A 24,727-nucleotide genomic window follows, 5' to 3' on the forward strand; every position below is an offset into this window, starting at 1 on the left:
TGGGCTCGAGATTGAGGCCTCATCAAAATACACCTGTTTTGATCTGCTCCTGGTGTGAGTCACCGCTTATTTCTGCCCGTTTCAAACATAACCTATTTACACCGCTGTTTTTCATTATGTCGCCCTAGAATATGGCTTCAGGTGCCTCGCAGACCTATACAGAAAGTAAAGTGCAATTTCGTAGCGCTGATGGCGATGCTGAAGACGAGGAAGACAGTGAAGATGTCTTAGATCCCCGAGTGAAGGTAGACAGTTTCTAGACACGTACGGTCAGTTGTTTATCTTAAATGATTACAACACCCTAAAATTTACCGTTGTACACATTAATATTTATCTTTTAGTTTTGACTGCCTGGAAAACTACCACAGTAACAGTGTTTCTTTATTACCTACACATGTTTTTCAATTCTAATGTGTTCGAGTTTTTTTCGTGATATTTAAACAGGGGGAGTTAGAGCGATTGAACTCTTCGACCGCAGAAATCAATCGTCTGGAACACGATCTTGAGGTAAGAATATGTATATTAATATCATAACGTGCAGCTTAACGATTAAAATAGTTGTATAAATGCTTGCGTTTATCTTTGATGTACTAGATAGATGCAGACTTACATTTATGCAGACGTTGATTCTGAAGGTCGATCGAGCCAAATGTTTCTTTAACGATATTGATTACAATAATTTCATATTGAAGATGTCCATTCCAAATGTCACGAGCTTGAACTAGTGTGTATTGTAAAACGTATTCAGCATTGAAGTTGAGGGCTAGCCCTCCGGCCTTTAGCCCACTGGCATTTATTCCGAATCTTTTGCGAATTGGGCTACATACCAGGGATTTGACTGTATTTGTGGTAAAATATCGAACATCAGAAGTTTCCTAATTATTTGTTATATTGAAGTTGGTTTGGTTACTGTCAAGGACTCGGTTAAAATTCCGTTGATGAAATGATGATACATACATACATACATATACTTTATTTATACTCGAAATTCAGTGTAGCTGTAGAGCTAATATCTTCGAGAAAATAAGCTAAAATAAAATAAAATATGCTATATTACAATTCCAATATTATTTATAAACTATATAAAACATTATGCATGCAGAGGAAAATATAACTTGTGGAAAAGCTTCATATCTGAGGATCTCCTGCTTGAATTCTTGAAAATTTAATGTTTTTCAAGTGTCTGGGAGAGAGTTCCATAATAATAAGCTGTGGTAATGCAGGCCATGTGTATAAGGGGCATACTTTATTTATTAGTTACCCTACAACTTCATGTTAATGGTCTTCTTTTTTTTTTCGGTATCAAATATTATTCCTTTTTGGGTTGGAAAATGGGCTGTCACAATAGTGAGAGCACTTAGCCTCTCACCTGCACAGCAGTCAGGGTTCAATTCCTGCTCATGGCATCAATCAAATGTGGTTGATTGTTGTTTTTGTTAGTTCTCATCCTTGCTCCTAGGACTTTTTTTCAATATACTCATCTTTTCTTCCCTCCATAAAGACTAACACTCAAAATTCCAAATTCAACCTGAAGAGCTGCTCCATGGAAGGGCCACTACTTATCAACAATTCCAATTGATTTGTATCATTTATTTTTGCCTTTTTTTTTTTTTTTTAATATTCAGGAGCTTCAAGCAACATTCAGACAGACACTGACAGAGTCAGCATATGTTCTGAAAAGCCAAGCCACCTTTCTTGGATCAAAATGTATAGATCGAGCACGGCCATATTATAATGCAGTACTGAAAGCAAAACAGGTTTGAACTTTTTGACTCTTAAGTACAATCATTAAACCTGAATATTTTATGTGATCTGTAGTAATTATATTGGAATAGGTAACAGCATGATTTCGAGTACACAATTTCAAGTGCAACAAAATTGCATGCGCCTGTAGGGTAAGTGCAATTTGTAGTCTTTGAAAAATTACAAGTGCTTATTTACACCAAATTGCATGAGAAATCATGTCATTAACTGTTAATAATTTACATGAAAAACAGACAAAATTTCATCAGCGTGTGCGCCGTTTGTAATTTTCACTCATGTGACAACTTTGCACTTGTGTCACACTAAAAGGACACTAATTTCCTGCCAATCAGATGTGCATAATTTGTTCATGTATATTATTACAGTCAGTTAACATATGGCATGGACAAGGGTTTCTTCTCTTGTGTAGCTGCCACACATCTCCATGTCAGTAAGACAATAAGTTTAAATGTCCACTTAACCCTCAAACTTCCAAGATCTGATTGCCAATTCTCCCATCTAACTAACAAACATTTCTTCTTAATTGGTTATGAGAATTGAGTGTTAGATCAAGATAACTTCTACCTGATATGTTTGAGTATTCTCTTTACCTGATTTTTGGATAATGTATGAATAATTATTACAAGGAGAAGTTACATGCTAATTAGTTATAGGAGTTAAAGGGTCTAATTACAATTCAAGAACTTGCTTGAGGAATTTTCCAGATTGAAACCCAAGCGTAAAGTACCCAGGCCAAATGAAAAAACAATTTTTTCTAAGTATAATCTATGTATTATTTAATGGTTTTGTATTCAGAGTAAGACAACTTCGTCTTTCTTTTATTAGTCACAGATTGAAACTCAGAAAGCTGCACTTAAATATGAGAGGGCCTGTAGCTCACATCAAGCAGCCAAGAAAATGCTGTCCATAGCAGAACAGAAACTTGTCTCCACATCTAAGGAGCATAAAGTTCTGGACCCAACATGGCAAGAAATGTTAAATCAAGCTGTTCTAAAGGTTGGGGGTCCTGTATAAAATTTGTCTTTTGTTTTACCTGTGAGTAAAGATTTTTTTTTTGCAAGATTACTCTAAAAAAGATCCAATTAAGTCCATTGAGACAAACTTTTTGCATACTACTTAGATAGGAAGTTGATATGTGATGCTTATGCACAAGGATAGTATCTATGAAGATGGTGAATTTTTACACCTACATTTTAGGTGAAAGAAGATGTTATTCAGTGACCAACATAATCATACTGAGAGAACTTTTAGTGTTCGCAACTGGTGCACACTCATATGACACAGAGAATAACAACTTTCTACATTGAGCTCAAAATTTGTCAATTTCATGAAACTACTAACCTTTTTGATCTGAGTAGTGTATTGGGTGCTTGTTACATATGAACCTGGTCATTGCCTTCACTGCAGTTCACCATCAATTATTTATTAGCTCACTCATAGACCACTAGAATTTAAATCAGAAGGTCTGGGTTTCTAACCTTACATGATGGAGAGTTTCAATCATTTCTCTTCTATTATGGTAGGTTATGGAGTCTGATAAAGAGCGAGCTTTGAGTGAAAAAGAACATCTTGAGACAGCACAAGCTTTCAGTGAAGCTGGGAGAAAAGTGACAGAATTAAAATCAAAGCTGAATTCTGCTATCAACAAGTCAAGGTATACAATTATTATCATGATCTTCACAAACATGAACTTCTGTTAGATACTGTCAGTTTTAGCCCTTTAACTTCCATGAGTGACCAAGAAAGAATTTCTCCTTACAGTATCAATACAAAATGAACTAGCTAAGTGATGAGAATATAGAAAAATATCAATTTTGGGATATTCAGTTGATCCAATACTAAATTCTCTGAACTTCTGGTAACATTATAAGAATTGTATGGTTGATAGTAAGGAGGATTACAAATTTGATCTGGGAATTAAAGGATTAAACCCAGAAGTAACAGTTGATTTAGGTGATCATTGAGATGAGAGGAATTCTGTTAAGGATTATTTTTCAGTATTAGGGACTGATGTCTTGACAACTTGAGCTAAAGTCTACTGTCATGGTTAGAGACTATCAGTAGCAATGATTGTAATGATGACCTTCGCATGAAGTTGTTGAAATGTCAGGCACTTTCACTGATATTAGTACCTTTTAGTACCTGATCTACCTATAGCAATTTCTCTGTAAAACCAGACTAATTTTTTCCTCTCTTCACTTCTAGGCCATATTTTGATTTGAAGATGAAGTATGATCAAATATTAGAGGTACTTGAATTAACTGTAAACATTCCTTGCAAATAAAACCGGATTAGTAATGAATTTCACTCACATGTAACATGATAGTTCGTAGCATTTTTGTCCCTTTGAGTAACATCACCTATCACCATCACCCTGTACTTTAATACATGTATATCTGTCCAGAAACTGTCTGGAAACTGAATAATGTTTCCAATGTTCACTTGATGTAATGAGACACTAATGATAGCAGTGGTGTAACCTTTCAAAATGTTGACTTGCTACTTTTGCTTTAAGTTATCTCTGAAGTTAGCTTACTAATCTGAGATTACAGCAACGATTTGTGCAGGGTGTAACAAAATTAAAGGGGAAATTCAGAGCCACCCATAAATTATCAAATAGAAATAATTTACTTTGTTTTTGTGCTGCAAATTATTTGTTCAGGAATGTTTTGGGAATTTCACGTACATGTTATGTACATCCCAGCTCTTATCAGCTTGTAACAAATCAAATAAATTGTCCACCCTTTTATGATTTAGCCAAATTTATTTGTATTAATAGTTGTTCTTCTCACTAGGCACACAAGCATCAAGTTGAAATCACACAAGCAAGTCTTCAGGAGGCAAAACAAAAATACTCAGTTGCCCTGAAGAACTTAGAAGGCATCAGTGAAGAAATCCATGAAATGAGACGCAGCAGAGAGAGCCTAGATGCCCTTTTACTTGAGCGAGAGGAGGGGGTTGGGGCAGAGTCCCCTGATGACACAGATTTAACAAACTTGGAAGGTGGGACTATGCTGCAAATAAAACCATCTTATGGGTTCAAGATAGCAATAGTTTCGTCCACAAAAGAGGCAGAACTTGAAAACAGTGGGTTGATTGTGGGCGAGCGAGATGGTGACCCAGAGGGTTGTAACTCTCTTGATGAACAGAAGGGGAGTAAAAAGCTTCAAGAATCATTTACCAAGGACATCAGTGAATCTGAGGTGTCTGTTGTATGCCAAGGTGAAAATAGTCCAACAGGCTCTTCTGAGGATGTTAAAAAGGGAGGAAACATGGAAAAACATTTCTCTAATTGCGATTCCAAACCTTCAGTACTAGATGAAAAATGGACTGTTGTACAAGTTGATAGTTGTGCGAGTGCATCTCAGGACACAATGGAAGCAAGTGAGTTTTCTGATAAAAAAGAAGTTGAAAGTGGTTTAGAGGTACAGGTTGTGGCTGACCAAGGTAGCAGAAGGAGTGATGATGAAAAATGTTTTAAGGCATTGACAAATCAACAGTTTGATTTTGAGAATCAGAACTTGAATAAGGAGATGAATAAAGATGATCAGGAAAGCCAGGTACATGAAGAAGCTACACAAGAATCAGCTTCCACATTGCAAGACCTCAAGTTAAGGAAGGCTACAGAGAATACATATGATGTAGATAATTCTATCAAATCTGCAGAAGGATGTGAAAGTAACAGTACATCAGCAAGACAAGGAAATATTGAAAGCAAAACTTCATCAGAAGTGCAAGGTCCAGTCAGTGAGGAAGACTCTGTAGATGTTACTAAGAATGGGCAAACTGATTATGAAAGTGAAGTTGTTAATAAAGAGGTTTCCAATGATAATAGCCACATGGATTTGGATGTGATGTAAGAACCAGATAATTGAGCTCAATACAATTTGGTGAGGAAGATAAGTAAGACTGTTCAAAATTTGACAACTTACCAAATGCGATTAAAGCATGTTTAAAGCAAAGGGCTCTTTTAAAATGATTTTACATGTTATTTGGATGGCAAAGGCAATTTAGTTTGAGATTCTTTGCTCTAAGTTAAGCTTAACACTTAAATTGATTTGTTCAGCTTGCTGCCAAGGCATTTAATTTAGTAAATTCAGTATTAACCCTGTAACTCCCAAGATCTGATTGTCAATTCTTCTTTCCAGCTGTAACACATTTCCTTGTAAATAAGTAGCAACAAGAATTTGGTGTTAGATCAAGATGACAACTTCTACATGATATGTTTGAGTATTCTCATTAGCTTTTTACTGGATCATGTATGGATGTTACAGGGAGAAATTAGATGTTAATCACTTCTGCAAACTAAAGGTTTCAGGATCATTCTAAATGTGTTTTGGTTTGCACAACAACACTCAGTCACCTGAAGACAGCTCGTATTACATTTTAGTATTTTTAGAAATGCAGAAAGTTGACAACTACCTTTGCAGTGCAATACATAATTTTGATCATCTCTTTGTAACTCATTCATGAAAGGTCAAATCCACATTAACTGTTTTTTCTCCTAATATTTATTCAAAGACCAGAAAGTCTTTCTTAAGTGGTATTTTAAAACTTTATAACTTGAGTCCCTTTTTTTGTAGATATTTATTAATATATATTTAACATGTAACTTAGTGTACTTGGGCATGCTATGGGTGAGGAACCATTTTAAGACTGATGTGGGTGATTTAATTACATATACATAAACTAAAGGTTTCAGGATCATTCTAAATGTGTTTTGGTTTGCACAACAACACTCAGTCACCTGAAGACAGCTCGTATTACATTTTAGTATTTTTAGAAATGCAGAAAGTTGACAACTACCTTTGCAGTGCAATACATAATTTTGATCATCTCTTTGTAACTCATTCATGAAAGGTCAAATCTACATTAACTGTTTTTTCTCCTAATATTTATTCAAAGACCAGAAAGTCTTTCTTAAGTGGTATTTTAAAACTTTATAACTTGAGTCCCTTTTTTTGTAGATATTTATTAATATATATTTAACATGTAACTTAGTGTACTTGGGCATGCTATGGGTGAGGAACCATTTTAAGACTGATGTGGGTGATTTAATTACATATAAAGCCAGGCACTAGCTTTACTGCATGCAAGAAGAAGACATATTTCACAAGGTCTGGGCAAATGCAATAGAAGGATGTAGAGTTCCCTCTGTAGACAGCAAGGGCATGTTTTTTTTTTAACTGCAAAGATAATATATTTTAAACTTTTTTTTTTCCAACATGATTGGTTTCTGGAGACAACTGCATCGGCTTTAAGTTAAGCAAATATTTATATTTATTGTAAGTTGACAAAGGAAGTCACTAATTGCATCTAAAAGTTGAGATATCAGTTAGCAAATCAACGTTGAAAATGTTGTACAACGTGAAAAGACTGTAAGTTAAAATAGTTAGTGGAAGTTAGAACAGTCTTAATTAATGAGAAGGTTCTTATCAGCAAAGCTTGGTATAAGCTGCTTTTACTTAGTTAAACATCATAATAAACAGAAAGTGTTCTTCAAACTGTCCAATATTTCTTTCACTTAACAGAAATACACCAGTTGGATTTTGGGGTTATATGCTAATTTTTTGCACATATCATTCATCTCTGACTCCACTTTTACAGTTTTATTGAACGAAAGGCCCTTTGAGAGTACTCACAAACCTTTCCAATTTTTGGATATTGTCCATTCAAGGCAGACCACTAACAGTTTTCTGTGAATATGTTCAGAGACTCGCGCTTTTAAAACAACTTTATTTAACAGATCAGTGAAAACAATTTATAGTTAACAAACTGCAAAAACAACTTGAAGTTTTATTTCCTGATCTCTACCATTTTACAGTTTACATGTTCAGCAGATCAAAGGTGGTTGTTTCAATTCAACTGCCCACAATCTGATATTGCTACTGGCTTTGCTGTTTTGCCAGAGTCAGAACCTATCGCTTCCATTTTCCTGACGACATCCATACCCTCCACAACGCTTCCAAACACAACATGTTTGCCATCCAGCCACGTAGTTTTAGCGGTGCAAATAAAAAACTGTGATCCATTGGTGTTGGGGCCAGCATTGGCCATAGATAGGATCCCTAAAATTAAGTATTAATTAACAAACAAAATAAACAAAAGAAAACAAGATACTTTAAAATATATTTCAAGTCAAAGAAAATTAAATCTCACCTTAAACATAAACAAAATCAGAGCAAACACTTACCAGCACCAGTATGCTTTAAGGAAAAGTTTTCATCAGCAAACTTTTCACCATAAATGGATTTGCCACCAGTTCCATTGCCATTAGTAAAATCTCCACCCTAGTTAAATATAATGGTTAAAGAAAGTTACATGTGTACATAATGTGCTCAACAGTTGTTTATCCATTACATGATGGCTGTATCCTTTTAATTCCATTTTTTCATACTGAATGCATGGCTGTCCAAGGGCATTTACAACCTAGCACCATAAATATACTATATTTAAAGAAAATTTGGGAAGCAGATCCTTAAAATTAAAGAGAAGTGCCTAAGGAGGTTGAAAAGGCTGGCTGGATTTTGATTCCTATCTCACAAGAAATTTGCAAATCTGACCAATTTTTGGCCAAGAAATTCCCAACATGAAAAGGCTGCATTTGCTCTTTATCTATAAATCAATATATAACAACTTGTACCCTATCAGAGACATACTATAACTCACTCAATAAGCTACAGTCTGACAGAGACAGTCAAAATCTTAATGTTGAATAAGCTCTTGACATGCATAGAAAGAAGGACATTATGTCTAGAAAACTCATCAGTATCTGATTTTTTAATTAGCATTTGACTTCTTAATGTTGAAAACCCTTGAACTTCTCTACAACAGCAACCTTAAAATAACCAGTGTAAAGAAGAGACTGTTATGGCAAGGAAGGGGTGTGTACGACAGAAACAATTTTGAACAAATTAAGGGTTACTGTGGGGGACACTTGCTGGGACAAATGAGGAGGTTTCTGTGGAAAGGTGGCCATTAGGGGAAGATCAACTTAATGAGCATAAAAAATGATTTACAGTTTAGCGTTAATAAGAATTAGGTAAGATAATATTTATATTTGTAACTAAAGCAGTAACAGAAACTTACCTGACACATAAACCCGGGAATGATTCGATGGAATTTACTCCCTTTGTAGCCAAATCCCTTCTCACCAGTGCACAGTGCACGGAAGTTCTCTAAAAAGGAATATCATTTAAAAAAAAACATACAATAGCTAAAACTGGGTGAGTCAAAGACAGACCTGTTCAACCCCCTGATCATAGCTTATTGGTATCATGAACTTCACTGAACTTCCATACACTAAGCATCACCCAGTCAATAGTGCACCAATGAAAATAGGCACCCAAAGGGTACAAGGGTGTATGTTGCTCTTCGTTTTCACAATGGGTCTCAAATATCCTCTTATGAGGCTCAGCTCTCCAAGTGGACTTTCTCAAGTGCTGCTTTTAGTTAAAGGGGGCCCTTAAATACAAGGCAAACCCATACAGGGTTCATTTTGCAGAGCTAAAGGTGATGTGGCTGGAAGCAATCAAGGGTGATGTGACTCATGAAACCAATAGGGCAGCCAAGACATGTTACCAATTACTAGTAGACTGTTACTTCAGACCAGAAAAAAGCTACCAGCACAAGGCTTATCTCTGAGTAAATTGGTCATTGAATGCTGTAATAAATGTAATGATTGTGCAACTAAAATCGAAATTACCACTTCCCTGATAAAATTGAGCTTGACTCTTATAAAAGCACCCAAATGTAAACAACGTGAACAAACATACAATTTTAAGTGGCTGTGGACTACTGAACTCAGAAAAGGAATTATAAAGGGATGAAATATTAAGGCCACTGAATTAAAACTTTTGGTCCATTCACTGACAGCACGTGGTTTGTCTCAAATCACATTTGCTCCCTTGGCACAGAAGGTTGTGCCTCTCCTCACAAGTAAAGGGCCAGGATTCAACTCAAGACAGTAGCAATTTTTTTTTGGTCTTTCTTTTTCCTTTTGTTCCCCTGTTTTTAAATGTATTCTTCAAAAGCATGTTTTTTCTGTTTTCATCCAGAACATCACCTTTTTCTGAGCAGAAATCAGCATTCAAGAAGCCAATTACCAAAGCAAATTGTTTGTCTTTCCTCTTCTGCTCTTGGAAAAAAGGTGTGGTTTTAAACATTTAAGAATATAGTTCATCAATATTTTGTTTTTTTGGTGATCGAGTATTCAAATTCTGGATTGACAAGGTTTTAAAAGGCCTACAAATACTGAAATGTTAGACAACTTGTCACCCTTGAAAGTAATTTATCCAAGCACCTTGTATGCGCAGAATTTGTTTAAACCTTGTTTCAGACCTTATGCACTCAGTCTTAATTTTCATCAATTTTCAGCCATTAGTAAAATTATCTGGTCTCAGATCTTAGCTGTTGGTTAAGTACACATTCTTCCTCAGCAGACTGCTATCAGCTGAGCCCCAAGCAGGAACTTAAAATGAACACGCAAAATCCCTATACACTAGCGGGTAAATAGTTGACAGGAGTGGAAAGGAGTGACTAAGTGATGGTTGCAAGGAGTGAAATTTGCTTTCTGCCATTCTCCCAAATTAGTTACTGTAACAATGTCTGCATGTGTAAGGCCACTAAAAATGATAGGAATGTTCACAGTCTGACTCCATGACAAGGAGTCTACATTGCCTTGAGCACCATTGACTCAGAAACTAAAAAAACCATTGGATTACTGGAGGCCTTGGCAAGAAAGACTAACCCTTACAAATTCTTCTCACTTAAACATTGCTCAGACTCCAGCTTCAAAATCAAAGACGTCACAACAGCCAATCAGAGGGATGATAAAAGATCTTAAGGTGACAATCAGAATTCGCACGAAAAGCGAGCAATCTGTACATGTGAGTGACCTAGCCAATTAGCTCTAGTTTTGCATCCACTTGGTTGAAAGATTAACACGAGTTTTCTCATCCGATCATGCAGCATCGTAAAGCAAAGCTCGTTCCATTCTGCATTCGTTTAACCACTCCTTTGAAAAACTGCTCTAATTTCATCGATAATTAAGAGGAGGGACTGAAATGTGTCTAAATTAATCCTCAAATTTGCTCCGTGAATTTTCCGGGAAGGAATTCTATTTCTCGACTTGGGAAGAGACTCTTGAATTGGTTTCTCAAAATTAACAGTACCATCTGGGAAAATATGAAATCTCAACAAGACCCAACAACACGTGCCGTGAAGTTTTCACCTGACTGGTGCAAGTTTTTTTGAGCGAAACGACAAAATTCTGTTTCACTCAGGATGAGATGACTAATTTTGACGTTTATAGTTAAGTTTGTTCAATTAGGAGCTCTTCCAGGAAATTCAACGGCAGCAACACGTGAAATTTGACTGATCGGAGTTGTTTCGTGCAAACGATTAAACTTATTATCTATTACCTTACAGTCAACTAGGAAACAAAAATTAAATTTTGCACAAACCTGCAGTCTTGGGAACTGCATCGCTTCTGAGCTGTTAACAGAACGGTAAGAAAACGATTAATTGAAAAAAATAGGATGAAGAGAAGTACAGAGAGACCTTTTCGTTTTAAGATACCGAAGCTTTTGTCTGTCAACGCTTTCTTGTACTGTCGAATATTGCAGAAGATTGTTCAGTCGTTTACCTCCATCACAACTCGTCCGGCTGGACTTCCGCCGATGGTGATATTGAAAAAAACCCTTGGCTTTGACATTGCTGAGCTTACAAGACGACGAGACGAAGATAATAAATTCGCCAGAATAGGTCGAGTAAATCTTCAGAAAACGGAAGACGAAGTAGGGCGTAAGATAAGAGCGGGATTTTTCTATCACGTGGTGTTACATAGCGACCTCCCCTATCGCCAACACTATTAGAATGCTGAAATTTTACTGGGACAGAATACAATGGTTGTCAGTTTTGTGAAAATGACAGGTAAGGTTATTTTTGTAGACAATAAGAAATAAGACTATGCAATACTAAGCTCTCGTTCTCTTTTGTTTGTTCTTTTTTTAATCCGTATCTGTTTCCCACCGAAGTTGTGCTGCAAAGCGAAAAAAAAAGAGAGATCTAACGAAAGTTTCAAATTTCTGTGGGGTTTTCCATCTCTTGACCCTGCTTTCATTTTCAAATCTCGTTACGTTCAGGTAATGAGCTCCTATTACTTATATTCATTCAAGTAATAGTCACCAGAGGAGCCACGCAAAATGTTAAATATGCTCGATATTATTGCTACACACAATATTCATAGTTTATTAGTTATTCAAGAATCCGACCAAAGATGCACTTTGGCCTGCAGATGTTTTTTTTCAAAGAAATGAACAACAAAGCTGCGAGAGGCTTGGGACAGAAGATAGTTTTGAAAACTCGCAGCATCTTTGCTCATCCAACGCACACAAAACCGTGACGCGCACGCAAAACTGCTAGCTACGCACGCTAGATAGAGTAAGTTCCCTTTAACCTATTTCTCCCCTTACTCTTCTCAAATCATGGTCAGATTGTTTGGTAAAACAACCACAGCGTGCGTTCTGAAGTTCCGAGCGTCCAGCCCTTTGAAAAAACAATGCTGTGTATCTTCAATTCTCCTCGTGCCGGTGATGACAGTCCTAGTTAGCGCGCGCCGTTACCAAAATAGAAAATATTCCTTCTACCCTTTTTTGTTTGTTTATTTATTTGTTTGTTTTTCACAAATAAGTAATGACAAATGATAAAGTAACTTCGCTGAAGACGACATGTGTGGGTTGTATTTTGTAATAAGGCATAGCACGGGACTTCATGTAACGAAATGAGTTCTGTGAAGGTTTATCTCCCGTCTGCAATTTCCTTCATAGAGCAGGGGGCCCTACAGACTTTCATCTTTAAAATTCATCAACAGTGAGAAGGTTACAAGTGTTAGTTGCCTACTAAAATTTAACATCACTGTGACCTTTTGAAACGCATGCGCATGAGGATGGTCCTAAATTTACCCGAATTGTAATAATTGCCATAAAATTTCAAATAGTGCAGTAACAACCACCATAGGTAGTTACGATTCGAATTCTCCCAGAATCTCAGTTCGTTACCTCAATGCTGCACAAAATCAACAATCTCACTACCACATGTCTGTGAAATCCGAGATACAACGAAAATATTAATGGACTTGGTGGCTCCTCGTATCCGGAAGCGTAGGGTGCTATTACAGATATCTCCATCGCATCGCCCTCGTGGCTGATCTGGTGATATCCGTAACAGCTCTGGTTCGGTACCCTTTCTAGGAGTCCAATGCCAACCCAAAATTCCATATTCAGTCACTCCCGATGCTTCGCGCTCGGTGGAGAGACACCTTCACACACCTAACAGGAGTGTTTCGGTATAAACGTATCCTCGTTGCGCTCGCCTAAATTTGTAGGATACTGACTTAGTCAGTGATATCGCTTCCAGTGGCACTACAAGTGGTAGTATGCCATTGTTTTGATTTTTACTGTAGTAATATTAAGACCGAGAAGTATAATTAGCTTTCGCAAGCCGATCGCTAGTACTCGTAATACACTTCTGGATCTTCCCCGACCTACTTTGCCTTCTATCTTTCAAACTGGTCAGAAAATTTTCTACGTGAAACAGTATGCTTTTGTCTCTATTACCATTTTTTTTATTTTTTTCGTCAAAATAGATACGAGTAATGGCGAGAACAGAACGATTAATCGACTGGCAAAACAACCTTACTTGACCCCACACGGGTACAAATATCCAGAGGTACTGGGTCCTATCAGACGCATGCGTGATCTTGACTAATCCTCTTTCTCTATCCAACATGTCGAAGAGAGGTAAGGATACAGAGAGAGAAGAATTGCAATCGTGTTTCATCGGCTTGTTGAAACGCATCTTACCGTAAAAGACCTTTTGTATGAAATAATTGATAAATAAACTTTATTTTCATTGTATCAATTTTGATGAAATTGTAAATTTTCTTTGGAAGTTTAATCGATGAATGTCAATGTGTTCGCGAAGAGGTTGATTGCAGATGTGTTTCATTATGCTGCCTTTACGGAACACATTTTACTTGTTTCTGACTGAAATTGAAACTTAGCTTGCGTTTAGGTTGAAGTTTCTTCGTTAGAATAGTAAACTTAATTTTTCTGCCAGTTATCTTATTCGTATTTGAGTAATTTAGTCTGCGCCTTACCTTAGATACGACACGGTTTTGTATGTGATAGCTTGCGTTTGAAGCATGAAACTGTCACATTTAGGGCAAAATAATACTTATAAAATAATATTGTCAGTCGAAAGAAACAAGGGGATTTGGTTAGGATTATTTTTTCACCAAATATTAAATCTTAGTCACACTGTGTAAGCCGTAAAAGGTTTTATTTTCATGTTAAGTGAAGAGTTAGATTCGTTGATACATCTTATTTTATAGCTGCGCCTGTTTTGTGCATCATTGCTACCAGCAAAGACCAACGTTTCCTTAACAATTGGATGTGAGAGTCAATTCTCAATTGAGTTAACTCTACACTGAATTGTAGAGAACTTCATTAGTCACATTATTACAACCAGTTTGTGAATTATTTGATGTCATTTTCCATGCTAGGACGTGGTGGTTCTTCCGGAGGGAAGTTTCGTATCTCCCTGGGTCTGCCAGTAGGCGCAGTAATAAACTGTGCTGACAACACAGGAGCCAAGAATCTGTATATCATTGCAGTTAAGGGAATAAAGGGCCGTCTTAACAGACTGCCTGCAGCAGGATCTGGTGATATGGTTCTGGCAACAGTGAAGAAAGGAAAACCAGAGCTTAGGAAAAAGGGTGAGTTGTGCAGTGTAGTACAATAACAGGATCTTTATTTGCCATGGGAGATGGGAGATATTTCAGGCTTCTGTGGAAAATTCTTTGGCTATGTTTTGATGTACTACTGCATAGTAGGAAAGGCTCAGAGTTAAGAGTAATTATGAGCAGGAAAAACCACCATGCTACTGTTTAGGGTGTGATTTTGCATGGCATTGTTAGTAAACAAAAGTTATTCTATTAAATGTTGGCTAAGTTGTCACTAACATAATTGTACAGTTATCTATTGTTTGTTTTGTTTGCTTGTTGAAAGAACTGGAGGTCAATGTCAGTAGCTGAGCAACTTCACACCTACCCCTCCCCTAACCCAACATTAACCCTAACTTGTTATCACTTGACTCTATTAGGGGAGGGGTAGGTGCAAGGTTTCTCAGATACAACAATTATCCAAACTTGCCATCATTTGACCCAACCCTTTAAAACCTAAGAGTGACTAGCATCCAATTTCTCCCTACATTATTACTCCTGAATCACATGCTAAGGTTGTAAGAATAATGGAAATGGTCACCAGGGAAGGAACCTTTTGATTGGCAAACAAATTCTCCTTTTCAGCACCTTAGGAAATTAATAGAGAACAGTGTGGAGAATCTGTATACTGATGTTAGGGTTTAAAGGGTTCAGACATTAACCATGTTCTTCCAAGTCTCTGCTTGTCTTTTAGTAAATATTTTTTAATCTTTTATTTTTTAGTAATGCCTGCGGTAGTTATCAGACAACGGAAGGCATTTAGAAGGAAGAATGGGCTGTTCATTTACTTTGAAGGTATGCTTCATGACTCAAGTGACTGAATTAAATAACATTATAACATGGGTAGTAAATTTGTGTAATCAAATTCAATTGCACGAGTGTGCTTCGCATTCCTATTGTGCATGCTCATGACATCAGCAAACAAATCCATTGCGAAAAAAAATTGAAAATGATATAAAACAATTGGTTCATATGTCAGCTGTGCGTTCATCGAGATATGAAGCACTTGGGAAGTTTGGAGAGCACTCAAGAAGCTAGAGTTGCTCTTGGCTACGCCTCGAGCAACCCTTATGCATCTTTCGTGCTCTCCAAACTTCCTGCATGCTTCATATCTCGCTGAACACATGCTGATGTATGAACCAATTGTTAATTTACGGTTTTATATGAAGTGACAGCATATGCAGCAAACAAAGAATTGATTAGTGTCAATATCATGGTTTATCTAAAGTCTGACATTTCATGGAAATTTTGAAAAATTCAAGTGAAATAGAGTATTCACAGAACTCTTGCTCTCTTTTTTCCTGGTATACTTATAATTCCGCTCTTGGTCAATCAAAATCAAAGAAAAGGGAAAATTGAGGATTGTCAAGCATTGCTTAGGCTTTATGGGGTCTTTGTATTTTATTTTGAGTAAACAAGAATTGTGTATGGATATTCTTTCTTTACAGATAACGCAGGAGTCATAGTGAATAACAAAGGAGAGATGAAAGGTGAGAGAAAGGAAACTGTGACAGACTTTTAATACAAGAGAGATGCAGCTGATAAGGATTTATTACAACTGACAGTTTGGTGAACAACAATGTCAATTATTTGAAAACGAGATGCTAGTTAACAAAGTGTTTTTGTTGACTGAATCAAAGTTGAATGTGTAGGTTGATGGTGAAGTTTTATGAGGTGTCAAATTAAGTAATAGAATTTGCATCCTTTTTTGTTATTGTATTTTTAAAGATAATTGTGACAAGTCTCTTGTTATCTTTATAGGCTCTGCTATCACTGGCCCTGTAGCCAAGGAATGTGCAGATCTGTGGCCAAGGATTGCCTCAAATGCTGGCAGCATTCAATGAAATGTACAGAACATGTGTCAAAATTAAACTCCTCTGACTACACACAGCTGTCATCTGATGTATTGAACCTTCTGATTTTCACATATTTTTGCCTGTGTCAGTCTCTCAGTCAGGGGAGATTGAAAAAATAAGAGGCTGGCAACAATTGTCAGTTTTAGTTGTCAGAGGAACAGCTGACCCCTGCCAATTTTTGCATATGTGCAATATTGGTCATTCATTTGGTGTGGTACATAAGTTCACTTACCCTTTATTCCCCCTGAAATCAAAACTATGTTGTCTAAAGTAGACTCTCTAAAGTGTTGGTGAAGCCACGTTTAAAATTATTTATTGATAGATTTACAAATCAACAAAGTTATTATCTTGACAGATATATTACTGGAGTGTATTGTTTCACACTACGCTTGCTGGTTTTTCTTCAGATGTTTGTAACATGCTTTCTTCCAAAGTAACCATGGAACTTGTTGACTCTCTTTGTGAGACTGTTGAAACACCAACATTTTGTTAAAATCTGGTGAAAATGGGGATTGTCTGGTGGCCTTAAGATGCACCAATTTTTCTCGTGTGCCTACTATCCTTTCCTTCTTCAAGTCTTTCATTGTTTACTGTAGTCTATCAGCCCCTCTGGCTGAAAATTACTCAGTTTCCCAAGTATAATGTTAGAAGGCTGGTTTCTCTCGAGAAAGAGCAAAAATTATCCTTGCGGTATGGGATAGAAACTTTTAGCAAGAAGAGATTGGGTCGAGATCTTTATGAGACTAAATATGTTTTGGGGTGATACACATGAGAGGAATAATTGGAACCAGACCGTTCTCGTCGTACTGGATCAAGCGTACGCTTTCCTTTTCCCGAGAATTGCATTGCCATGGTTTGTGTGAAATACGCTGATGTTCTAAGGCTCTGTTCCTGTTTCTAAAGCCAGGTAGTCAGACACGTTCTTGGCCTGCACTTCGTTTGCGATCACATATACTTGGTTCCAGGCCTCGCCTACCCCAGTTGGCCGCCCTCTGTTCTCTCCAAGAACGCCACAATGTTTGTAGAGCTTTTAAGTTCTCTAAATGAGAAACGAAAGGAAAATAGTTTGCAGAATAGCCTCGAACTCAGTTTAAGGCTTCAATCACCATACTTCTGTTTGATCTTTGCAGTTTTCCTTTTTTCGTCAACTTTTTTTGTCTTAGCTCACGCAATGGATAGAACTCCCATTTTATTAAAAATTGTGACGAAATTATTGGAAATTTTACTGACTTGCGCATCAATTATTCCCTATACATTTTTTCGGCGCCTATCTGCCACTTATGAATAGAAACAATTCATGATACATCAAGGAAAATTCTTTCAATTTAAGTTTCTATTGGTTTCGTATTTAATAAACAGCTTGATCGAGAGATATGTTGATACATCTTTTTCGTAGTTTCCTCAGTTAACAGAAATCTCACGAGTGGTTTTCCCATAAGTTTTGATTAAAGAAGGCAAATGAAGGTTCCACTCTTTGTCAACTGAGAGGCAGTTACCGATGCATCAGAATCCATCAATAATGGATGCACTCGTTTGTCTCGTTTTTTTAAACTTATTCTCGTTTCGATTCTGTGTCGTTCCTTTAGTTATGTAGTCTTCACTGTCCAACGAGAGGCGTCGTCTAATAACCTTTTCCTACCAAAGCTAAAACATGTTTAAAAGCTGTTTTTCAAACTCGCTTTAATTCGGTTTCTTCATTGAAGTTGCTTTAACTGATGTTTGTCAACATGGATGCAGTCCACTGCTTCAATGGTTTATCCCTCCTAGAAAAACGTCACAAATTCAGTTTTCTCATATCATGATCTCTTAAATTTGGTTGACCTCCTGGTTGGCTCTGCGACATTAATTCTCAATGCAAAGAAATATGAATAAAGTTTTCAATATTAACTTATGTTCATTAGACTTCAGGATAAGAGGTGATTTACTATCCTGTAGATTTTTCCTTCAAAATTTTCGTTTCCCGTCGAAAGGAATAACCGTGATAACGAATAAGCGGTAACAGACGCAAAACCGGTCTTCATTGCTTTCTTCGTTGTATTTATTTTTAAATTTTGATTTCAAGTATATTTTATTTCTTATCACTTCTTGATCGGACAACTCTCTGTTAACAAGTTGAGTTAGTATAAGATAAACTTTAAAAAACCATGTAAATAAATGTATCCGATTACAGTACTATCATTCACGAGTTTCGCCGAGAACTGACTTTCGAACCACCCGAACCACCCCTGGATCTGCCCCGGTGGATGTAATATTTTTAACTATTGAGAAATCTGTTCTTCGAGAATTTGAAACAGTAGATACTTATTATGATGTAGCATTCATGAACACCGAAGGCTCAAACTGTAAAAAAGAAGATAAAATTTCAACTTTATTTGGAATATGGAGTACATGATGTTGAACCAGACGTTAGAGGTGAGAAGGAAAGAGAAACAGAGTAACTCGGGCTAAAAAAAAGAAGTTAAGTTATATGCAAACTATTTCTCCCCTAGCAGCACTTTTATTTGCGCTCTCCTTCTAACGGCTCTCATTTTTTCAAAGGCATGTGACGAGAGAATTACAACTATGGTTCACAAATCGCCGTAGCATTTTACAATCAAGTCGACTGTCAGATGTCAAATTAACTCCAAAATCGTCAACGGATGGTATAGTCTATAGAGTTGGTGCACGCCTTTCCATAGCGCGAGTGTTCTCTGGCCGGATTTGCACACCTTGAAAGGGGCGCCTTCTTTTAATGAAATCCTTAACTGCCTTCTTAAATTCAGAACTCCGAAAGCTGTACAAAACAGGGTTAATGGCTGAGTTAAGATAACCCAACATAAGAAAGAAGGTATGCAATTCAGGATGCTTTGCGATATCGATAGCACATTTCCGACACAGATTGCTCGTGATGCTCAGAAATGAGTGAGGCAACCAACAGACCACGAACGAGAAAACGATCAGAAACGTTGTCCTGGCTGCACGAATGTTCCGTTGTTGTAATTTCCTGATGAGGATGGCTTCATGTCGCGATCGCATACATTCGACAGGTTGTTGTTCTGAGGTAGGTGAATTGGAGCTCTCTTGGACTGAATTAAGCCTTGCTGCGTTTTCAATACCTCCTGGTTCCGCTACTGAAACTTTCCCTCTCTTTGCTCTGAATCCAGTCATGTGTTTAGTTTTTCCAGTTCTGCGGCCAGTTTTTGGAGCATGCGTCCGCTTGACTGCAACGCAAAACATTTTGCAGTTCAGAAAGGAAGCGATTAAAACTGGTATCACAAAATTTATCAACGAACTTAACACCGAATAAGTTGAAGAGATGTTGAAAAGACAGTATTCACGATAAACACTTCTTGGACGCGGTTTCCAGCCAAAGACTGGGGCGAGTGAAAAGAGCACGGAGTATGCCCATAAACAGCAAACGACTATAGAGGCGCGCCTGCGAGTCATCAGTGGCGATGCCTTGTAGATGTCCAGAGGTTCTTGTAGGAGTCGGTATCGATAAACTGTCAAAGCCAACAAGCTTAGAATGGACGTGGGTACAGCAATTAAGTACGTTGTCGTCCATACATTGCACATGATCTCACCATGTCTCCAGCGCTTGAATGAAATGATTAGCTCTAAGTCAAATGGCATCACCAGACAAGTTGTTATCAGATCAGAAACTGCCAAGGAGAGTGTGAAGAACGTGTTGATGGATTGCCGCAGGGATCTGGTGATTAGTGTGACCACACAAACTGTGATATTTCCCATTAGCGAGGCGATGATAATGATGACGTAAAATATGGAACATGTGACCATAATTGGTGAGACATCAAGATTTTCAATGGCTGGGGAAGCAGTCGAGTTTATCGCATTTTCTGACTCATTCATGGCGAATAAGAACCCTTTTTTCCTCGCTAGGCCTGAAAAAATGGAAAACGTAAGAGACATTGCTGGCTGTGACAATTACAAATATACTGAATGGCTGAAACCAAAGTCAAAGGTTGCATGAATAAAACGAGATTTTCGCTGACAGTTTTAATCTTTTTAACAAGTTCGGTAAGTGACCAGGCCATCATTTAAAAATAAATTTAAAATGTATTCGTGAACTTATACTGTCAACTGGTAATCAAGAATGATCTCAGATAAAAGCTTAAAATAGACTATTGAGGTGATGCAAATTGTAAATGGAAGGCGAGGCGGTCGAGTTAATCACATTTTCTGACTCATTCATGGCAAACACTGCAGAACCTTTTTTCTTTGCTAAGCGTGCAAAAATGAAAATAGAAGGGTGTATAACTATATGTATCTCACTAGCATCCGATTGGCTTAAACCAAAATTCGATGGCTCGAAAAATTAATCAATGTTGCTTGAAACAGATTGCGCAAGCACTGATGGTGTCTTAATCATATTTGGTAAGTGACCAAACCGTCCTTTGCAAATCAGTTTGAAATGCATTTGCAAACTGATAATGTCTTCGAGTAATTAAGAAAGAGCTCAGATGATTATTATTACTGACTGTCACTGGGATGAAACAACTGATTCGATGGGCCATAGTTTTTTTTTTATTATTTTAATTGACTCTGCTCAATAAGTGTAGTGCTTTTGACTGCGCTGACTTGTTTGCAGAATAATATTGAAAAAGGAAAATACCTGTGAAATGTGAAAACGACCCTGCCCGTAGAGTAACTGCTCTATCTCGTGTTAATTTGTGTTTCAGATTGCAGCAATTGTTGCACTCCAAATGAAGGTGATTTGTAATTTCCGCCCTTTAAACATTACAGCAAAACACTCTCAGATTATTTTCCATTTGAAAGAGGATTTACATATCAAATACCAAGAAGCCTAAAAGCTTATTTTTCATTTCTTTAGTTTTTCTCACAAGAACTCTTCGGAATTTATTCATTACTTTCCTTTATATCAACATTCTCTGAGAACTAAAAGAAAAGGTTATTTGAATGAAGATGTTTTTTGGTAATAATCATACAGTGCTAAATTATATTGTTCTCATTTTCAATTCATGGTCATTTTATCAAATATATTTCAGAGTATAAGGAATGGCGAATATTCTGTTCAAAAAATAACTGTCTGGCAGATCCGTGTTTGACCAGTTCCTTTCGTCAATCTCGGTTATTTTGTATATAACTGTTTTGAGGTCTAGAATGTTTTAGTGACTTAGTCTTGAGATCAGCTGTACTCTTCAAGAAGCCAGACATACATGCGACCGACACGCTGAGCGGAAACAAACTGTTCGTTTTTGCTGAATGAGCAAGCAAGAAAACAGCAGGCCTTGATACCTTCGCTCTGACGAAGAGCTAACGCTCGAGACATCAGTGTCAGAATCTCTATAGAGGTCAATTCACATTATCAACTCATAAAACCAAGTAGTCTGTGGCTCGTTTGCTGGAATAAAACTATTCTAGAAATCTCGAAAAGGCTAACTCTACTCTTCGCTCTCCGTCTTTACAAGTCAACTATCCTGAAAGCTGAAACGGTCACTGGATGATTAGGTCGCTTATGTTTTAAAGCTAAACTTGAAAAAGAAGAAATTTATATTTTATCGGTGAAAGTCAACTTCGAATTTGAAAGGTTATTATTGTCATCAGAACGCTGGCTTGCACTTTTGTAACATAATCACCATTTGTTGTTCCCTCTATTGCTAATTATAGTAACTCAAGTGTGTAACCCTCGAATTTCTAGAAATGCATTGGAAGACAAAGTTTTTGGATCATACCTGTCTTTGAGGAAGTTCTTAGGATCTCAAGAGAGAGTCTTGATCCAGGCTGTTTGACTTTCTCATGGCAAGTTTCAGATGACTCTAAATTTGATAGAGATGTTTACACGCCATCGCCCAGAGTAAATTTTCCATAACAATCGATTGATCGCGTTATTCAAAATTCGGGCTGCCACTTATTGCAACTGATGTCCATTTTTTGACAGCAAACATTGATAATGACGTTAAAAATATAAAAGAAACCGGTTGCATAAATGAAAATTTAGTTTTACTAACCTCAACTTAAGTTAAAGTTATTCTGCCAAAGCATGCAAGTACTGCCTTACATTCATGTCCACCGAAAGATGTACTTCGAAACTATTGGTTTGGTAACGTAAATCAGACAGGAAAAGGAATCACACAGTAATGGCCTAATTACTGACTAAAATAAGAGCTGAAATAAAGAACCGATTTCTAATTTACGCATTTGGTGGTAATATTTCTTTGTCACCGGGAGAATTTGTTTTTCACTGGACAAAATTACGCAGCTGCTGAAGTCGGTATAACAAAGTCAGACAAAGCCTCCGCTATGTCTGATGGGGGAGGACAGATGACTGACTTGCACGCGATCACATCGGGAAAATGATTGATGGAGACTTCCGTTTAAAGCTTCCTGGATAAGTTGAAGTCCAATCTTCTCAAACGCGGAAATAAAACAAAAAAGGAGAGAAGTTTATGGACCAATTCGTAAAAATTCAATTCCTAAAACCAAGAGGAAATGAAGTCTCATTATCTTCTCTTGATAAATCATAAAATAACCTCGCCTTATGAACAATCGGTTAATACGACCACCTTCTCGTCACAACGTCCAGCGTTTTTTTGTGCTCGAACGAATCGAGAGTCCTGACAATTTTCACTTTAAAGCTTACGGCCAATTAATCTAACCATTTAACGGCCAAATTTACAAGGGAAATGTTTTTCATGGAACTGAGTTTCAGCTGAGGATGTCTAAGCTGAAGAGTTGAGTTGCAACAACGCGCGCTTAGTTGTACTTGAGATGTAAACCCACAATAGAGAACAGGAAAAAAAAAGAAACACCTCTTTCAATAATTTTCATCTTGATTTAGGACAATCTAGGTTTTATACTCTTTCAAATGAATTATCTTGTGCTCAATAATTTGTTTTTCGAATATTTTCACTCATTTGTAAAATAAACTTCCCAGGTCCGCTCAGTCAAACGACGTAACTATTCGCTGTTTTACGTTTAGTTTAACGATCACTTTCAAGTCGCCATGGATGTCTAGCAAGCCAACTGGGCTTAATTTTAATTTGCTTTCTCGAAATTCTCCTGCTACGTTTCCCTTTAGCGTTGAAAAACAAACAAAAAAAGTTACAACTCTCTCGTCTCCTTGGCCCCCTTTAATACTCCTTTTTCCTTCAAATGGGCTGTATTGAGTTAAACCGATATTCTGGGCTTTTCATTTTTTTAGTACGAGTCAATTTATACCAAACGCTATTTTCAGTTTTTTCTCGGAAGAAATGAACTGAAGAGGAGTTGTAAGACTTCTGACGATGATGACTACTTTCAAACAATACCTTAGTTACCGATATCACAGGTGCAAACAAACTTTGCTGATTACGGAAACGGTCTTAAACCGTCTATTTTGAACGCGAAAGCAAATTCAAGAAAAAAAATTCAAAATTAACAAGTTCGAGTACAATATAATAATGAACTACTTGCCCACCTTGCTCGAACTGTGTTGGGAAATATTGTCTCTCATGCAGTCATTGAAGAAGTTCTTTCTACACATAAATGGTGGCTCCTTCCTGAGTTAGATAGCTCAATGCAGGACTGGATTTGAATTTAAAACGAACAAAAATTGAGGACATGACGGGATGGCGAGTAGCGAAATAGACTTATTTAATGATATGGAACGAAGCTTGACAGCTGGTCTCAGAATCATCACGCACGAGAAAGGACGTTGTTTTAAAATAGAGAAAGCGTGACGTTAAATGCAAATAGTACTGCTTACGGCGACTATTGAACGTTTAGCGGTCTTCTTTCAGCTGCTTACACCTGAGAATGAAAACGTTCATTTAAACGTTTTAAGGCAATGACAAAATAAAGAATGGACATTAAAGCCAAAGTGACATACAAGAGTACAACGCACCATGCTATATTGTAGTCTAGGAAGGACTTGAAGTCATCAAATGCGCCATTCCATCGTGGCATGCAGTACTGCTTCGTTGGATACTCGACAAGGGTATAGACGAGCAAGTTTGGGCACCAGACAGCCAAGGCAATGATCCAAGTGGCGAGGATATAGAACCTGCAGTGTTTTGAACTGATCAGTGGGGAACGGATGGGAAATACCTCAGCTACGAATCGATCCACTGCTATCAAAACCAGGCTCTGAATTGAAATAGTAGATGAGACGTCTATTGCGAAGTGAATCAGTTTACACAACACTTGGTCAAGAGGACCGCCGATTAACCAAGGCTGAATATTGATGTGTAACCGTTCTAAATCCCGAGGAAACAGGAAAATCGGATACAGCAGATCGGACATGGCCATGTTTACAATGAAAAAGTTGGTGGGCTTTCTGAGGATTTTCGTCTTGTATACAATTAATCCAATGAGGGCATTTCCT

The 24,727-nt window shown here is 37.2% G+C and overlaps 4 protein-coding genes across 5 annotated transcripts; 2 read left to right on the forward strand and 2 right to left on the reverse strand.

Moving 5' to 3' along the window:
* The first annotated feature begins 5 nt into the window (after positions 1-5).
* Positions 6-7,268, forward strand: LOC131790405 (SH3 domain-binding protein 5). The gene is made up of 7 exons (XM_059107614.2): positions 6-245; positions 445-507; positions 1,626-1,757; positions 2,590-2,760; positions 3,288-3,418; positions 3,970-4,012; positions 4,560-7,268. Exons 1-7 carry the CDS (start codon positions 132-134, stop codon positions 5,622-5,624), a joined length of 1,719 nt encoding a protein of 572 aa, XP_058963597.2. The 5' UTR covers positions 6-131; the 3' UTR covers positions 5,625-7,268.
* Positions 7,269-7,540: 272 nt separating this feature from the next.
* Positions 7,541-11,588, reverse strand: LOC131790406 (peptidyl-prolyl cis-trans isomerase-like). The gene is made up of 5 exons (XM_059107616.2): positions 11,411-11,588; positions 11,229-11,259; positions 8,854-8,942; positions 7,958-8,054; positions 7,541-7,832 (listed from the first exon to the last, which is right to left on the reverse strand). The coding sequence occupies exons 1-5, from the start codon at positions 11,477-11,479 to the stop codon at positions 7,621-7,623; spliced, it is 498 nt and encodes a 165-aa protein (XP_058963599.1). The 5' UTR covers positions 11,480-11,588; the 3' UTR covers positions 7,541-7,620.
* Positions 11,589-13,512: 1,924 nt separating this feature from the next.
* On the forward strand, positions 13,513-16,434 carry LOC131790408 (large ribosomal subunit protein uL14). The gene is made up of 5 exons (XM_059107617.2): positions 13,513-13,565; positions 14,330-14,542; positions 15,272-15,343; positions 15,997-16,038; positions 16,310-16,434. The coding sequence occupies exons 1-5, from the start codon at positions 13,553-13,555 to the stop codon at positions 16,390-16,392; spliced, it is 423 nt and encodes a 140-aa protein (XP_058963600.1). The 5' UTR covers positions 13,513-13,552; the 3' UTR covers positions 16,393-16,434.
* A 2,458-nt stretch (positions 16,435-18,892) lies between these two features.
* Positions 18,893-23,985, reverse strand: LOC131790456 (5-hydroxytryptamine receptor 1D-like). 2 transcript variants are annotated; one of them, XM_059107681.2, is made up of 2 exons: positions 23,822-23,985; positions 18,893-20,285 (listed from the first exon to the last, which is right to left on the reverse strand). In XM_059107681.2, exon 2 carries the CDS (start codon positions 20,251-20,253, stop codon positions 19,054-19,056), a length of 1,200 nt encoding a protein of 399 aa, XP_058963664.2. In that variant the 5' UTR covers positions 20,254-20,285; positions 23,822-23,985; the 3' UTR covers positions 18,893-19,053. The 2 variants fall into 2 exon arrangements, with proteins under 2 accessions (XP_058963664.2, XP_066029707.1); XM_066173610.1 differs by lacking the exon at positions 23,822-23,985 and adding an exon at positions 22,098-22,184.
* Positions 23,986-24,727: the final 742 nt, after the last annotated feature.

This window comes from Pocillopora verrucosa, chromosome 10, assembly GCF_036669915.1.
Source record: "Pocillopora verrucosa isolate sample1 chromosome 10, ASM3666991v2, whole genome shotgun sequence".
NCBI classification, from domain to species: domain Eukaryota; kingdom Metazoa; phylum Cnidaria; class Anthozoa; order Scleractinia; family Pocilloporidae; genus Pocillopora; species Pocillopora verrucosa.

What these genes read in the sequence shown, in the direction of transcription:
- LOC131790456 (XM_059107681.2), bottom strand. Translation starts at nt 20,253, where the DNA reads ATGAATGAGTCAGAAAATGCGATAAACTCGACTGCTTCCCCAGCCATT.
- LOC131790406 (XM_059107616.2), bottom strand. Translation starts at nt 11,479, where the DNA reads ATGTCAAAGCCAAGGGTTTTTTTCAATATCACCATCGGCGGAAGTCCA. An exon ending in CCGGACGAGTTGTGATGGAG is followed by an intron (nt 11,260 to 11,410) that starts GTAAACGACTGA and finishes TTCTGTTAACAG; the next exon opens with CTCAGAAGCGATGCAGTTCC. An exon ending in TTCCCGGGTTTATGTGTCAG is followed by an intron (nt 8,055 to 8,853) that starts GTAAGTTTCTGT and finishes ATATTTAACTAG; the next exon opens with GGTGGAGATTTTACTAATGG.
- LOC131790408 (XM_059107617.2), top strand. An exon ending in ACCAGAGCTTAGGAAAAAGG is followed by an intron (nt 14,543 to 15,271) that starts GTGAGTTGTGCA and finishes TTTATTTTTTAG; the next exon opens with TAATGCCTGCGGTAGTTATC. An exon ending in GCTGTTCATTTACTTTGAAG is followed by an intron (nt 15,344 to 15,996) that starts GTATGCTTCATG and finishes CTTTCTTTACAG; the next exon opens with ATAACGCAGGAGTCATAGTG.
- LOC131790405 (XM_059107614.2), top strand. Translation starts at nt 132, where the DNA reads ATGGCTTCAGGTGCCTCGCAGACCTATACAGAAAGTAAAGTGCAATTT. An exon ending in TCTTAGATCCCCGAGTGAAG is followed by an intron (nt 246 to 444) that starts GTAGACAGTTTC and finishes ATATTTAAACAG; the next exon opens with GGGGAGTTAGAGCGATTGAA. An exon ending in CAGTACTGAAAGCAAAACAG is followed by an intron (nt 1,758 to 2,589) that starts GTTTGAACTTTT and finishes TTCTTTTATTAG; the next exon opens with TCACAGATTGAAACTCAGAA.